At 35.0% G+C, this 13,894-nt stretch overlaps 1 protein-coding gene across 2 annotated transcripts in view; it reads left to right on the forward strand.

Moving 5' to 3' along the window:
* Positions 1 to 4,042, forward strand: part of LOC105220133 (structural maintenance of chromosomes protein 3) — a 32,568-nt gene extending 28,526 nt beyond the window's left edge. For both annotated transcript variants that reach the window (XM_011196549.3, XM_029045638.2), the window contains exon 7: positions 3,601 to 4,042. In XM_011196549.3, coding sequence (XP_011194851.1) covers positions 3,601 to 3,813 — 213 coding nt within the window. In that variant the 3' untranslated portion in view covers positions 3,814 to 4,042. The remainder of the gene's footprint in view (positions 1 to 3,600) is intronic.
* The last annotated feature ends 9,852 nt before the right edge of the window (positions 4,043 to 13,894 follow it).

Consider the following 13,894-nt stretch of genomic DNA (forward strand, 5'->3'; position numbering starts at 1 on the left):
TTTTTGATTTTTGGCCTATGAACGGAACCACTGTGCACTGACGCCTGCTACACAGTTTGATCATCGATCCACGATCCATGATCAAGATTTTAAAATATTTAAATATTTTGTGATATAGATTGTAATCCATCATATTGAACGTGTGGCATATTTTGTGATTTACAAGTCCGAATCGGTGAAGGCAATAGTGTCAAGTTTTTAAAATCCACTATTTCTAATAAATTGTATTTATTTCTTTATATTTATTTTGATTATATAATTCATGTTTACAGTAGAATCTTTGCCAAAGCTATGCAACTTATTTGCCAAAAGTTATTTGCTCTTTCGAATTTCTGCGATCAAACTATCGCAAAAATTACACCGTAACTGTTTTCCTCATTACGGTGTTTGCCATAAACATTTTATTCGCCGTTGCCAATTTTTTTGGTTTTTCTTTTTTTTTAATTATTACGTAGATTAGATTCAAGTACGTGATAATTTTAAATAAAAAACAAAAACAAAAAAAAATTAAAAATTTGAAAAATACAAAAAAATTAAAAAAAAATATTAAAAAATAAAAAAAAAAACAAAAAGGGATTAAATGTCTCCTACTTCCACGTCGTTAATCCTGGGTTACGCTAAATTCTGATAATAATAGTGCGTAAATCAATGATTTTTCATCATGTTCTGAGTTGGTTTTTTATTTGTAGCTCATACAAATATTGCTGTCCCAAAATTCCCTTTGGGGGGTAAAAAGGTGATGAAATAAGGAACATTTTAAGATATTTTCGAAAAAAATCGAAGGGGGCATAAGTTGTTAAAAATTCCAAAAAAAAAAAGTTTTTTCATTTTTTGCTATGAAATATTAATTTTAAAAATTTACGATATACCGTTTCAAAGTTTGAAAAAAAAATTCTGTACAAAAAAGTCACATGGTGTTTTAAAAGCTGTTCATTAGTTTTAAAGTTATGGCGGTTCGAAAATTTTTTTTACAAAAAACTTTGGCCCCTTATAATATGGCAACCCCGCGTTACACAGACCTAAAACCATATGTTTTATTTTAGGTTTTACATGTACTATAAGATATATCACTGCCAAAGAAAATAAAGAACTTTTTTTACAAGTGGCTTTTTTTCCAGAGAATGCCCCATATAACAAAAAAAAACAAAACATGATAAAAACATATAACACATATCTAAAACAGGGATGAGCCCTTCAGCTATGTACATAACTGTAAGTTCACTCGAGGAAGAGGTCAGTTTTAAACATTTTTTAAATACAACAAATTTGTCGAATTTATCGATCAGTTTTATTTTTCACTTTGTGGTAAATCGTTGTCGTATCGTAATCGAATTCACTGTGGAATGCACAGTTGTTCCGTTTCTATAAAGCCGCGGCCATAAACACTTCCCGTTGAGATATCGCTATGAAATTTTCACTAAAATCCAGAAAAATATTTTAAATATATGCTAAAAGAAATTGGACACGTTGTACGACTATATTCTATAGCTATCATAGGAACGATCGGGACAAGTTATAATAATTTTTTTATTTTCGGTTGGTTGTAAACCGATTTCGAACTGTAGCATTGGGATGTCATAAAAATGTTATGAACCGAATTTCGTTGGAATTGGTCGAGTAGTTCCTGAGATATGATATTTATATGATAGTAAGTGGGCGGAGCTACGCCCATTGTCCCTTTTTATAACAAGCTTAATGCAGCTTTTCCGTACCATCTTTACAAAAACTCTTTAGGGTTTCTGGAGTTTTTCCTTACGGAATTAAAGCACTTTTAGTAGTTTTTAACATAACTTTTGTATGTGAGGTTAGCGTGGTTATATTCCGATTTCCTCCAATTTCATGCTGTATAATCAAGTACCTAAAGGAAATGACTCTAGAAAATTAAGTTGATATAACTTTAGCAGGGCCACGCCCACTTTCCCAAAAAAATGTTATCCAAATATTCATCTCCCTAATGTGATCCTTTGTACCAAATTTTGTTTTCATAATTTTATTTATGGCTTAGTTATAGCACATTACAAGACAAATTTTCAAATAAGTAACCGGAAATTCTCAAATTAGTTAGTAATTAACAAATTATAATTAGTTTGTGTGAAATTGTGTGTTTCAAACGAAATTTCATGTGCCACAACGTTGGAAATGTTGAAAAAAACATTTGTTGATTCAACCATGTCGACAACTCAAGTTAACGATAGGTAGAAATCGTTCAAAGAGGGGCATATAAAAATCGCAACGCACACAAAAGGTTGACTTGTTGACGCCGTAAACAAACAAAATGACACATAGCAATAAAAATTGACATAATAATTGACCGAATGTATATATGCAAATTTCTGCAGCTAACTTTTATATTAGATTAAGAAAAAAATCAAAGGGGGGGAGAGGGGGAAACACAACTAAAACTTTAACTGAACATAATAAAGACGCGTTGAAAATCTACAAAAAACAATTTAAAGAAAAGCATTAATTTAAAAAGTATACATCACAAATTAGCTGTTATTAATTTTGAACATAAAATATATACTTTTCTCTTTAAAAACCATTTAAATTCATTAAAATTCGCGAAAGAAAATATTCGACAGACCACTTTAAATTGCCCCTTTAGTTGTGAAGAATTCACTGTGCTTTGAAAATGAACACTCACGTCTTCGATACTATTTTTAGAAAGACCGTTACATTTCCAGGTAAAACTATTTGGCCATATACAAGTTTGGTCATTTTAGAGACAATTCGTTCACATTTTATCAAACTATTTTTTTTAATGAGTTTTTGATTTTTGGCCTATGAACGGAACCACTGTGCACTGACGCCTGCTACACAGTTTGATCATCGATCCACGATCCATGATCAAGATTTTAAAATATTTAAATATTTTGTGATATAGATTGTAATCCATCATATTGAACGTGTGGCATATTTTGTGATTTACAAGTCCGAATCGGTGAAGGCAATAGTGTCAAGTTTTTAAAATCCACTATTTCTAATAAATTGTATTTATTTCTTTATATTTATTTTGATTATATAATTCATGTTTACAGTAGAATCTTTGCCAAAGCTATGCAACTTATTTGCCAAAAGTTATTTGCTCTTTCGAATTTCTGCGATCAAACTATCGCAAAAATTACACCGTAACTGTTTTCCCCATTACGGTGTTTGCCATCAACATTTTTTGTTCCAATATCTTTATTGAACTTTTTTAATCAAATAAAAGGCAAGAACAAGAGCCAAACATGGTTATTTTAGGTTTTCTTCCAACATTTTATAAAAAAAAAAAAAAATGTAAAAAGAAGTAAAAATTATTTCTTGTAAAAACGCAAGTAGCATCGTATAAATATTGACGTAATATATATTGAACGTGTAGCAGTCGCAAAGTGTTGACACGCAATCCATCAATATTCAATATATGTAGATCGCGATCCAAATATCACGATAAACGTTGAACGTGTAGCAGGCGCCATGTGATTAGGCCCTATATGCATAACTTCATTATTTTGTTGGCTGCTATTTGCTGGTTTAATATTTGAATATTAATAATAAGATTTGTTAGACATTCGTAATTAAAAAAATACTCTTAATTATTGTTTTGTTCTTTTTTCTTAGGCGCTTGATGCTCAACATAGAAAAGCTGTCGCGGATATGATACATGAATTAAGTGACCAGGCTCAGTTCATAACTACGACATTTAGACCAGAGTTACTTGAAAACGCTCATAAGTTTTATGGAGTTCGATTTAGAAACAAGGTTAGCCATATTGATTGCGTCACCAAGGAGCAAGCGAAAGATTTTGTAGAGGATGATAATACACATGCATAGATTTTGTAAAAAACCACGTCTTGCAAATAAAATGCTACTTTTAAAGCATAATATATTTTAATATTGTTTGGTAGGAAATGTATTATGTCGTTGTTAAATTATTTTTTCGCTACTGATAACTTATTTCAATGTATGTATAATATTATTTTGCTGACCGGATATATGTACATATGTCCTGCCCAAATTTATGTATACCATGTGTGTATATTATACAAAAGTGAATATTGTTTTTTTACCTTTTTGTTCTTTCAAACTAAACATTTTGCGTGGTTGTGAGTTGTCATGACGAAAAATATGCAAAAAATAGCCCAATATTCAAGGATATCACGACTGTGCAAACCATCATGACTGAAAATACAGTCATACTGAAATGAGGCGAAACTTGCCACTCGATTTGAGAATTTTTAATGAACCTTCGAGTTGCGTAAAACTATTGAAACAAATATTGATGATAATAAATTCCAAATCCAAAATACATTGCAATATATTAACAATAGCAAATATCCTGATAAAATGAGAAACAATGGGCAACGTTATTTGTCTCTTACATTTAGGACGTGTATGCCCAAATGTATAAATATCATATACATATTAAAATGTAATAAATAAACAACAAATCACATTAAAACTATTGTATACTCATATGTAAATGAGAAATGTATTTTGTATATATATATATACTAGTGGCCGGGCCACGCATTGCTGTGGATAAGGTATATTTGATAAATTGAAATTATTTAACTACTTTTAATTTTTTCCGTAGTTTACGATAAATATACCAAAACTGTCTCTTGGTTTTTTTCCGTACCTAGTTCATGTGTTCCGAATTTTATAACATCCAGGATATCCAGATCAAATTATCGCTTGACGAAATGACCGACCGGATAGACGGATGTTTTTATTTGCAATGAGCTAAAACTTGATTACGACCTCAAGTCTGCTGTGTCCGTTGTCTTTCTCTCTGATTATGAAGGCTCAGAGTTTAGGAACGCTCAGAGTTTGACGGCCTAGTGCGAGCTTGTATATTTTTAAAATTTTGTTCTTCAAAGCGAAGGCGCCAAAGGTCAGCTGTAGAGGCTAAGCCGTCAGAAAAAAGTCCAAAAACAAGTGTTGAGTTACCCAAAAAATCATTTGCGGATGTGGCCCGAAACCGCATTCTCTCAACTCTAGCGATATAATTACAATACGGAAGAAAGTTCCATGGGATTGGAGTGATCCCTGATGAACCGCCGCTGTGTAAGTAAATTAGTTGTTGTGCTTTCAATATAACTGTCTTCAAAATATAAATCAACGTTGCTAAACATTTTTATACTCTTGCAACAAAAGTTGATAAGAGAGTATTATAGTTTTGTTCACATAACGATTGTTTGTAAGTCATAAAACTAAACGAGTTAGATATAGCGTTATATATATCAAAATGATCAGGGTGACGAGACGAGTCAAAATCCGACCACTGCCACGCCCACAAAATGGCGAAAGCCGAAAACACAAAAAGTGTCATAACTAAGACATAAATAAAGTTATAAAAGTGAAATTTGGAACAGAGAATCGCACTAGGAAGGGGCATATTTGGATGTAATTTTTTTGGGAAAGTGGGCGTGGCCCCGCCCCCAAATCGGTTATTTGTATATATCTCGCAAACCAATAAAGCTACATAAACCAAACTTTCTGTAGTCAGTTCTCATACGTACCCCACCACACACCATGAAATTAGTTGAAATCGGATAATAACCACGCCGACCTCCCATACAAAGATTAGGTTGAAAATTACTAAAAGTGAGTTAACTCAGTAACGAAAAACGCCAGAAACACTGAATTTCACATAAGAAATGGCAGATGGATGCTGCACTCAGATTTTTTTTACAAAATGGAAAATGGGCGTGGCATCGCCCACTTATGGGCCAAAAACCATATCTGTGGAACTACTCGACCGATATCAATGAAACTTGGTTTGTAATAGTTTCCTTACATCCCAATGATATGTTTAAAAAAGGCCAAATCGCTCCACAACCACGCCTACTTCCTATATACCAGAATTTTGAAGACGATCTGAATCGTTAACTTTACAATATATAAAGTAAGCACTAGTGAAGATGTCGATGCAGTGGCAGCCCCATTCTAAAAATCGCCGAAATCGGACCATAGGTTTTCAAGGCCCTATTAATCGAACATGAGGACCTCGGTGCCTCTAACCTAATATTATGGTTTCCAACTTTCAATGGACTTTATACAATATATATGACGAATATGTGGGTCAAATCGTATATTATATAATATATGTAAATAAAGTTAAATAAATAAATTGCGAGAGTATAAAATGTTTGGTTACACCCGAACTTAGCCCTTCCTTACTTGTTTACTTTATTTTTAATAATAAGCCCGTGCTTGTATGAAATTCAAAATAAATTTTGTAAACAAAAACAAGTTTCAAATTAAAAACGTCAAAAATGTCAATTTCGGATGAATTCGTGTGACATTTTACAATTATTTTGGTATGGCTACAAAAAAGTTAGGCGAATGTGTTCATTCGGCAGTCACAATACGAAGGAGTCGAATTTTCGCCAAAGCGTTCGACTCGCCAAGTACGTTCGCTTCGCCGGTGACAATACCAGCCTATATTTTATTTACAATGAGCTATAACTTAATTACGACCTCAAGTCTGTTGTGTCCGTTGTCTTTCTCTCTGATTATGAAAGCGTTAGGAACGCTCAGAGTTCGACGGCCTTGTGCGAGCTTGTATATTTTTTAAATTTTGTTCTTCAAAGCGAAGGCGCCAAAGGTCAGCTGTAGAGCTAAGCCGTAAGAAAAAAGTCCAAAAACAAGTGTTGAGTTACCCAAAAAATTATTTGCGGATGTGGCCCGAAACCGCATTCCCTCAAATCTATATACTTAGAAAGAGGTTTTAAGGGACTCTCAAGATGGTCGAGATCTAACTCTAACTAATGCGTGTTCTACAAATAAACCTCATTAACCGCGTGGCCGGATAACAGTCTGACTTTGTAGTCATTCAGGAGCCATGGCTGAATGGAGGGTGTTTTTGCGCACTGAGAACACCAGATTACTTATTATGCATGGCAACTGCGAATGTAAGAATAGGTCATCTATAATGGCTAGGAAATCTTGATGTTTTTATGATATATACTTACAATACACTTGGTACTTACATAACTACAGTATACAGTACTTAGATGCGGCTCTAATGGACATAATACACTTTGGGGCAGCACTGACACCAACGATAGAGAGCAACTCGCTCTTTTGTTGACCAATAGAGGTAACATTTATTACTAGAAATAGACATGAAGTATTAGATATAACACTTATGTCGGAAGAACTTATAAATAGGGTATCTCAATAGAGGGTTCTAGAAGAACACTAATTTTCGGAACACCGTTACATTGAATGTATACTGGACGAAGCAATAGACAGGGTTAAGAAATTTAGGAATCATAGGAAAACGAACCAGTGCAAATGTAGGAGCTTCAGGAACCGTCTCAATATAAAAGAAAAGAGGATTAAAATAATATCTTTAATTAATTCACGAAAGCTTATCGACAAGCTTTAGAGGTGGTCTGTTCGTTAACACGCAGTAGGTGAAGGACTGGGCCCCCATGGTAGTCTGCAGAATGCAATTTAATATGAAAAACTAGAAGTAGAAGAACTGCTTGGAATTTTGTTTGCAATGATATAGACACTTAAATGAGATGCTTCCGTTTAAGAAAAATCCTAGCAAAGTCTGCTCATAACATTGGATAACTTCACACTAGTCCGTAAGACTATAGACCAATTAGTCTTTAATAGTTTATTCTAAAAACGCTTGAAATATATATAACAGACAAGATATCTATAGAAAAACTGGCAGGCTAAATATTATTCCAACCGCCTACTATATCAAGAAAGGCTATGACTACGTATTCCTTTATGCCGAGAGATTTTTCAATCTCTACAACGACTGAATTGAGTCCTGTCTCTGTGGATTTTCCTTTAGAATACCGTATCAAGCGCCTTATATGTCAAGAAAGGCTTTGATGGCGTAGGGTTATATATAGCAACACAAAAAGGGAGACCCCACAATTTGCGCCAATTACCGTGGGATAAGCCTCCTCAACATCGCGTATAAGGTTCTGTCGAGCGTATTGTGTGAAAGACTAAAGCCCAACAAACTGATTGGACCTTATCAGTGTGGCTTTAGACCTGGAAAATCAACAACAGACCAGATATTCACCATGCGCCAAATTTTGGAGAAGACCCGTGAAAATAGGATCGACACACACCATCTCTTTGTCGACTTTAAAGCTGCTTTCGACAGCACGAAAAGGAGTTGCCTTTATGCCGCGATGTCTGAATTTGGTATCCCCGCAAAACTAATACGGCTGTGTAAACTGACGTTGAGCAACACCAAAAGCTCCGTCAGGATCGGGAAGGACCTCTCCGAGCCGTTCGATACCAGACGAGGTTTCAGACAAGGTGACTCACTATCGTGCGACTTCTTTAACTTGATGCTGGAAAAAATTATAAGAGCTGCAGAGCTAAATAGAGAAGCTACAATCTTCTACAAGAGTGTACAGCTACTGGCGTACGCCGATGATTTCGATATCATTGGAAACAACACCCGCGCTGTTAGTTCTGCTTTTTCCAGACTGGATAAGGAAGCGAAGAGTATGGGTCTGGTGTGAACGAGGACAAGACGAAATATCTCCTGTCATCAAACAAACAGTCAGCGCATTCGCGTCTTGGCTTCCACGTCACTGTTGACAGTCATAACTTTGAAGTTGTAGATAATTTCGTCTACCTGGGAACCAGCATTAACAGCAATAACAATATCAGCCTGGAAATCCAACGCAGAATCACTCTTGCCAACAGGTGCTACTATGGACTAAGTAGGCAATTGAAAAGTAAAGTCCTCTCTCGACGAACAAAAACCAAACTCTACAAGTCCCTCATCATTCCCGTCCTACTTTACGGTGCAGAAGCGTGGACGATGTCAACATCAGATGAGACGGCACTAGGAGTTTTCAAGAGAAAGGTTTTGCGGAATTTATGGTCCCTTAAACATTGGCAACGGCGAATACCGCTGACGATGGAACGATGAGCTGTATATGTTATTCGACGACATAGACATAGTCCAGCGAATAAAAAAACAGCGGCTACGCTGGCGAATGGATGAAAGTGCTCCAGCTCTGAAAGTATTCGATGCAGTACCCGCTGGTGGAAGCCGAGGAAGAGGGAGACCTCCCCTCCGATGGAAGGACCAGGTGGAGAGGGACCTGGCTTCGCTTGGTATAACCAATTGGCGCCAAACTGCCAGAAGGAGGGATACGTGGCGCGCTGTTTTGGACTCGGCTAATGTAACTCGAAAATTTAACATGTTACACTTTTGTTCATTCATATTTATACGCCAGTTGGCTAGCCATTCTTCGACAGAACTTAAGTGCTCCGCCAATATTCTTGATGCTATAATGGGGCATTTGTTACGGCTCACTATAGCTGTGTCATCAGCAAAAGTTGATTTCAAAACATTGTATATAGTTGGGCCTAAAACACTGTCCTGTGGTACTCCAGCTCTTATCTGTCGTTTATCAGATTAGAAGTCTCCTACTTTCACCATTAATTGTATATTTTTTAAATAGGAGTCCAGTATTTTATACAATTCTAAAGGTAGAATATTTTTAATCTTCTATAAAAGTCCTTAATGCCACACCTTATCAAACGCTTGAGCCACATCTAGAAATATAGCTGAACAGTACTCTCTGTGCTCAAATGCTTTTCTTATTCCGTTAGTTATTCTATTTACTTTCTCTATCGTGATATGTTTTGCACGAAACACGAATTGATGCGTTGGTATTACATTATTTTCGTGGATGAAAGGAGGCATCTTTGATAGTAACACCTTTTAAATTTTTTTTGAAACACAGAAGAAGACTGATTGGTCTGTATGAAGACGGTTGTGTTAGTTCCTTCCCAGGTTTTTCTATCAGGATAATCTGCGACTTTTTCCATGAAATTGGATAGTATCCAAAACTAAGAATTGAATTGAAGAACAAAGAGCACATCTACAGCAATATTTGGTAACTCAATTAGCATTTTTAGGGTGAAATATTCTTGTCCTGGCGACTTTTTGAAATTAAGTTATTTTATGATGCTCATAATTTTAGAAGGTGGAGTCTTAAAGGACTCGAGCGACTCATTCGATGTGTTAGGTAAGTTTGTTAACTTAATGTTGTTCTTTGGGCAATTAGATTGAAATACCTTTTCTAGGTGATTTGCAAAACAATTAGCCTTTCCTCGTCACTTCGGGCCCAATTCCCACACAAGTCTCGGATAGGCATGTTGGAGTCGGCTGGTGGCTTCATGGACTTTTGGCCCTTCCATAGTGAATTTGGCTTGCTTGAGATAACTTCTTTATATATATATATTTTTGATTTCTTCCTCGCATTTAAGCGGTTTTTTAATTTAGCAGATTACAATTGCTTTTCTATATCTTTGTTAGTGATTTTTCTGAGACCGAGTGGCTTATAGTTTTTGTTTGGTGTTGCTAAGACAATAATATTAATGTGGCTACTCACGTATTTTTTATATTTTAACCACTTCTTTTTATAGGACGTTAGACCCACTTTTGGATCAACGAATATGGGTTGTTCACATAGCTTTATTAGTACAGGAGAGTGATCAGAAGATAGGTCAGTACATGTATCAACTGTTATGTGCGATTTATCTATATTTTTGATTACAGCAAAATCAATTACATCATTTACGATCACTATGCCAATTTGTCGGCTTACCAGGAGATATTATGTCAAGGTTATTGTGCCTATTTATAATAGTGTGAAACAGCTGTCGTCCTTTCGGATTAATTAGTCGTGAGCCCCAATACATATGTTATGCATTATAATCTCCACCTGCTAGAAATCTATGGCCCAGCGTTCCAAAAAAGTCTTCGAATTCGCTATCCGTAATTTTGAAACGAGGTGAACAGTATATAGCCGTCAGGTTTAAGTCCCCGCAACGATTTTTTATAGATATTGTTGTAGATTGTAACTGCGCTGTAGCACGAGATTCTGCGTGATTATGGGTGGTGGTTTAGTCGTTTTCTAACTAACACTGCAGTTCCACCATGTGCCTTTCCATCTGGGTGATTTGTAACATAGAGTCTAAATCCCGGTATAAAGAAGTTATTTTTATTCGTAAGATGAGTTTCTGACTATAGTATTACATCTATATTATTTTCATTCTATATTATTTTCATCCAGAAATCTAATAAGTTCCAATTTATGTTGGTTAACACCGTTAGCATTCCATATACATACAGTCATGTGAAAAATAATAGGGACACATGACACGTGTCCCTATTATTTCGCACACTCAAAAACGATCTTACTTCACAAAATGATCAACATTTTTTCTTTGATAACGGTTCTTTACTTCACTGACATCCCAGCAAACAATTGCATGTTAAATTTTTTATATTTTTTTTATATTATTTTTAATTTTAGTTATTACCTATTTTCAAGCAAGTGTCCCTATTATTTTTCATCTGACTGTATGTTAAGTTCGCTCATTTTTTACTTAAAAAAGATTGCAACCTTTGGTTTTGTGCTTTGATTACCTCTAGAATAATATTTTGCATTGTAGACATAAATTGAGTCACACATTGGATAAGGTTTAAACTCATTGTTTCCAAAGTGTATTCAACAAAGTGAACTAAATATATGACATTTAATTTTTTTTACCCGAATTTGACATGTTGCCATTGATTTAACCCTTACATTTATTCAAAAATTCAAATTTTGAAATTTAAAAGTAAACAAATTTCAAACCAAAAAACATATTTTTTAAATGAGTAAAAGAAAATGCCGAATACTTTCTGCTTATGCAAAACAACTCATGGAAGCAATTTACTAATGTTTTGTGCTCCAACTGACAAATTGCAAACAATTTTATCAATATAAATTATATTGTTCAAGATAAAAAAGACGGGTTAATGTAAACATATACATGAATTGTTTACTATTTTATTGTCAAAAACGGTTATGTCAAATACTTAGTTCACTTTGTTGAATACACTTTGATTGTTTCAATGCTTCCATTTGGTTGGTTTTGGGGCAATTGCATTTGTGCAGTGTTGCCTTTCACCATGTTTGCACAGCTCCCTTGTGTAGCATTATTTTTAAGAATACCTTGTTTTGAAGTATGTACAGGGGTTTCAATAACTTCGTTAGATGGAATATTTATCATTTGATTACGGCGTGTTTGAATTCCAACAGACAATTTCGTTTTTAAATATTTGTATACAGCGCAGCCCCTATAGTTTGCAGTGTGGTTTCCACCACAATTACTACATTTTTTATTTAAACCCACTTTTTTAAGAGTACATTTTGAAGTAGGATGTAGATCACCGCACACCACACAGACACTGCGTAGGGTACAATATGCTTTCGTGTGACCGCACTCGTGGCAGTGGGTGCATTGTATTGGACCATTGGTTCCTCGACGGTAATTCTGGAGCAGATATTTTAAATTATAGATTGCGTATGTTTCATTATACTCTCGCAACAAATGTTGCTAAAGAGAGTATTATAGTTTTGTTCACATAACGGTTGTTTGTAACACCCAAACCTAAACGAGTTAGATATAGGGTTATATATACCAAAGTGATCAGGGTGAAGAGTGGAGTTCAAATCCGAATGTCTGTCTGTCCGTCCGTCCGTCTGTGCAAGCTGTAACTTGAGTAAAAATTAAGATATCTTGATGAAACTTGGCATACTCATTTCTTGGCACCATAGGAAGGGTGCTTTCGAAAATGAGCAAAATGAGCCCACAAAATGGCGAAAACCGAAAACACATAAAGTGCCATAACTAAGCCATAAATTAAGTTATGGAATTTAAGTTATTAATTTCGTATGAAGGATCGCACTATGAAGAGGCATATTTGGATGTAAGTTTTTTGGGGAAGTGGGCGTGGCCCCGCCCTCTACTAAGTTTTTTGTACATATCTCGCAAACCAATAGAGCTATATAAACCAAACTTTCTGCAGTCGTTTTTTTTAGCCACTTCCTAATACAGTTCAAAAATGAAAGAAATCGGATCATAACCACGCCCACCTCCCATACAAAAGTTAGGTTGAAAATTACTAAAAGTGGGTTAACTCACTAACGAAAAACGTCAGAAACACTAAATTTCACGTAAGAACTGGCAGATGGGAGCTGCACTCGGATTTTTTCACAAAATGGAAAATGGGCGTGGCGTCGCCCACTTATGGGTCAAAAACCATATCTCAGGAACTGCTCGACCGATTTCAATGAAACTTGGTTTGTAATAGTATCCTTACATCCCAATGATATGTTGTGAAAATAGGCCAAATCGCTTCACAACCACGCCTACTTCCTATATACCAGATCTTTGAAGACAATCTGAATCGTTTACTTTACAATATATAAAGTAAGTACTAGTAAAGATATCGGTGCAGAACTTGGCACAATTACTATGTTAATAGTGTGGCAGCCACATTATAAAAATCGCCGAAATCGGACCATATGTTTTTAAGGCCCCATATATCGAACACGAGGACCTCGGTACTTCTAACCTAATATTATGGTTTCCAACTTTCAATGGACTTTATACAATATATATGACGAATATGTGGGTCAAATTGTGTATTATATAATATAAATAAAGTTAAATAAATAAATGGCGAGAGTATAAAATGTTCGGTTACACCCGAACTTAGCCCTTCTTTACTTGTTTTTCTTTAGTTGCTTATTATTTGGAACCAATTCTATTTTGAACACTGCTTGTGGGAGTTTGTTTCTGTTAAATATATTTACTACTGATTGAATACTAAAACCACCTTCCAGTGCTTCTTTAACATTGTAAGAGTCTACCGAAGACTCTATACTATATATGACTACCACTAGGCCTTTAGAGCTCTTCAGTTGGTAAGAGTAGTAATTCTTATTAATATTTGATAAGTATCTTACGACATCCATGAAACTGTTTTCAGTGTACGTTTGAATTTTTGTTTCATCTATGTTACCTTTTTTTAAGGGCACTATGTGGAAATTGTTTGTGCCTATTAAATTAC

This window comes from Zeugodacus cucurbitae, chromosome 5 (assembly GCF_028554725.1).
Source record: "Zeugodacus cucurbitae isolate PBARC_wt_2022May chromosome 5, idZeuCucr1.2, whole genome shotgun sequence".
NCBI classification, from domain to species: Eukaryota; Metazoa; Arthropoda; class Insecta; order Diptera; family Tephritidae; genus Zeugodacus; species Zeugodacus cucurbitae.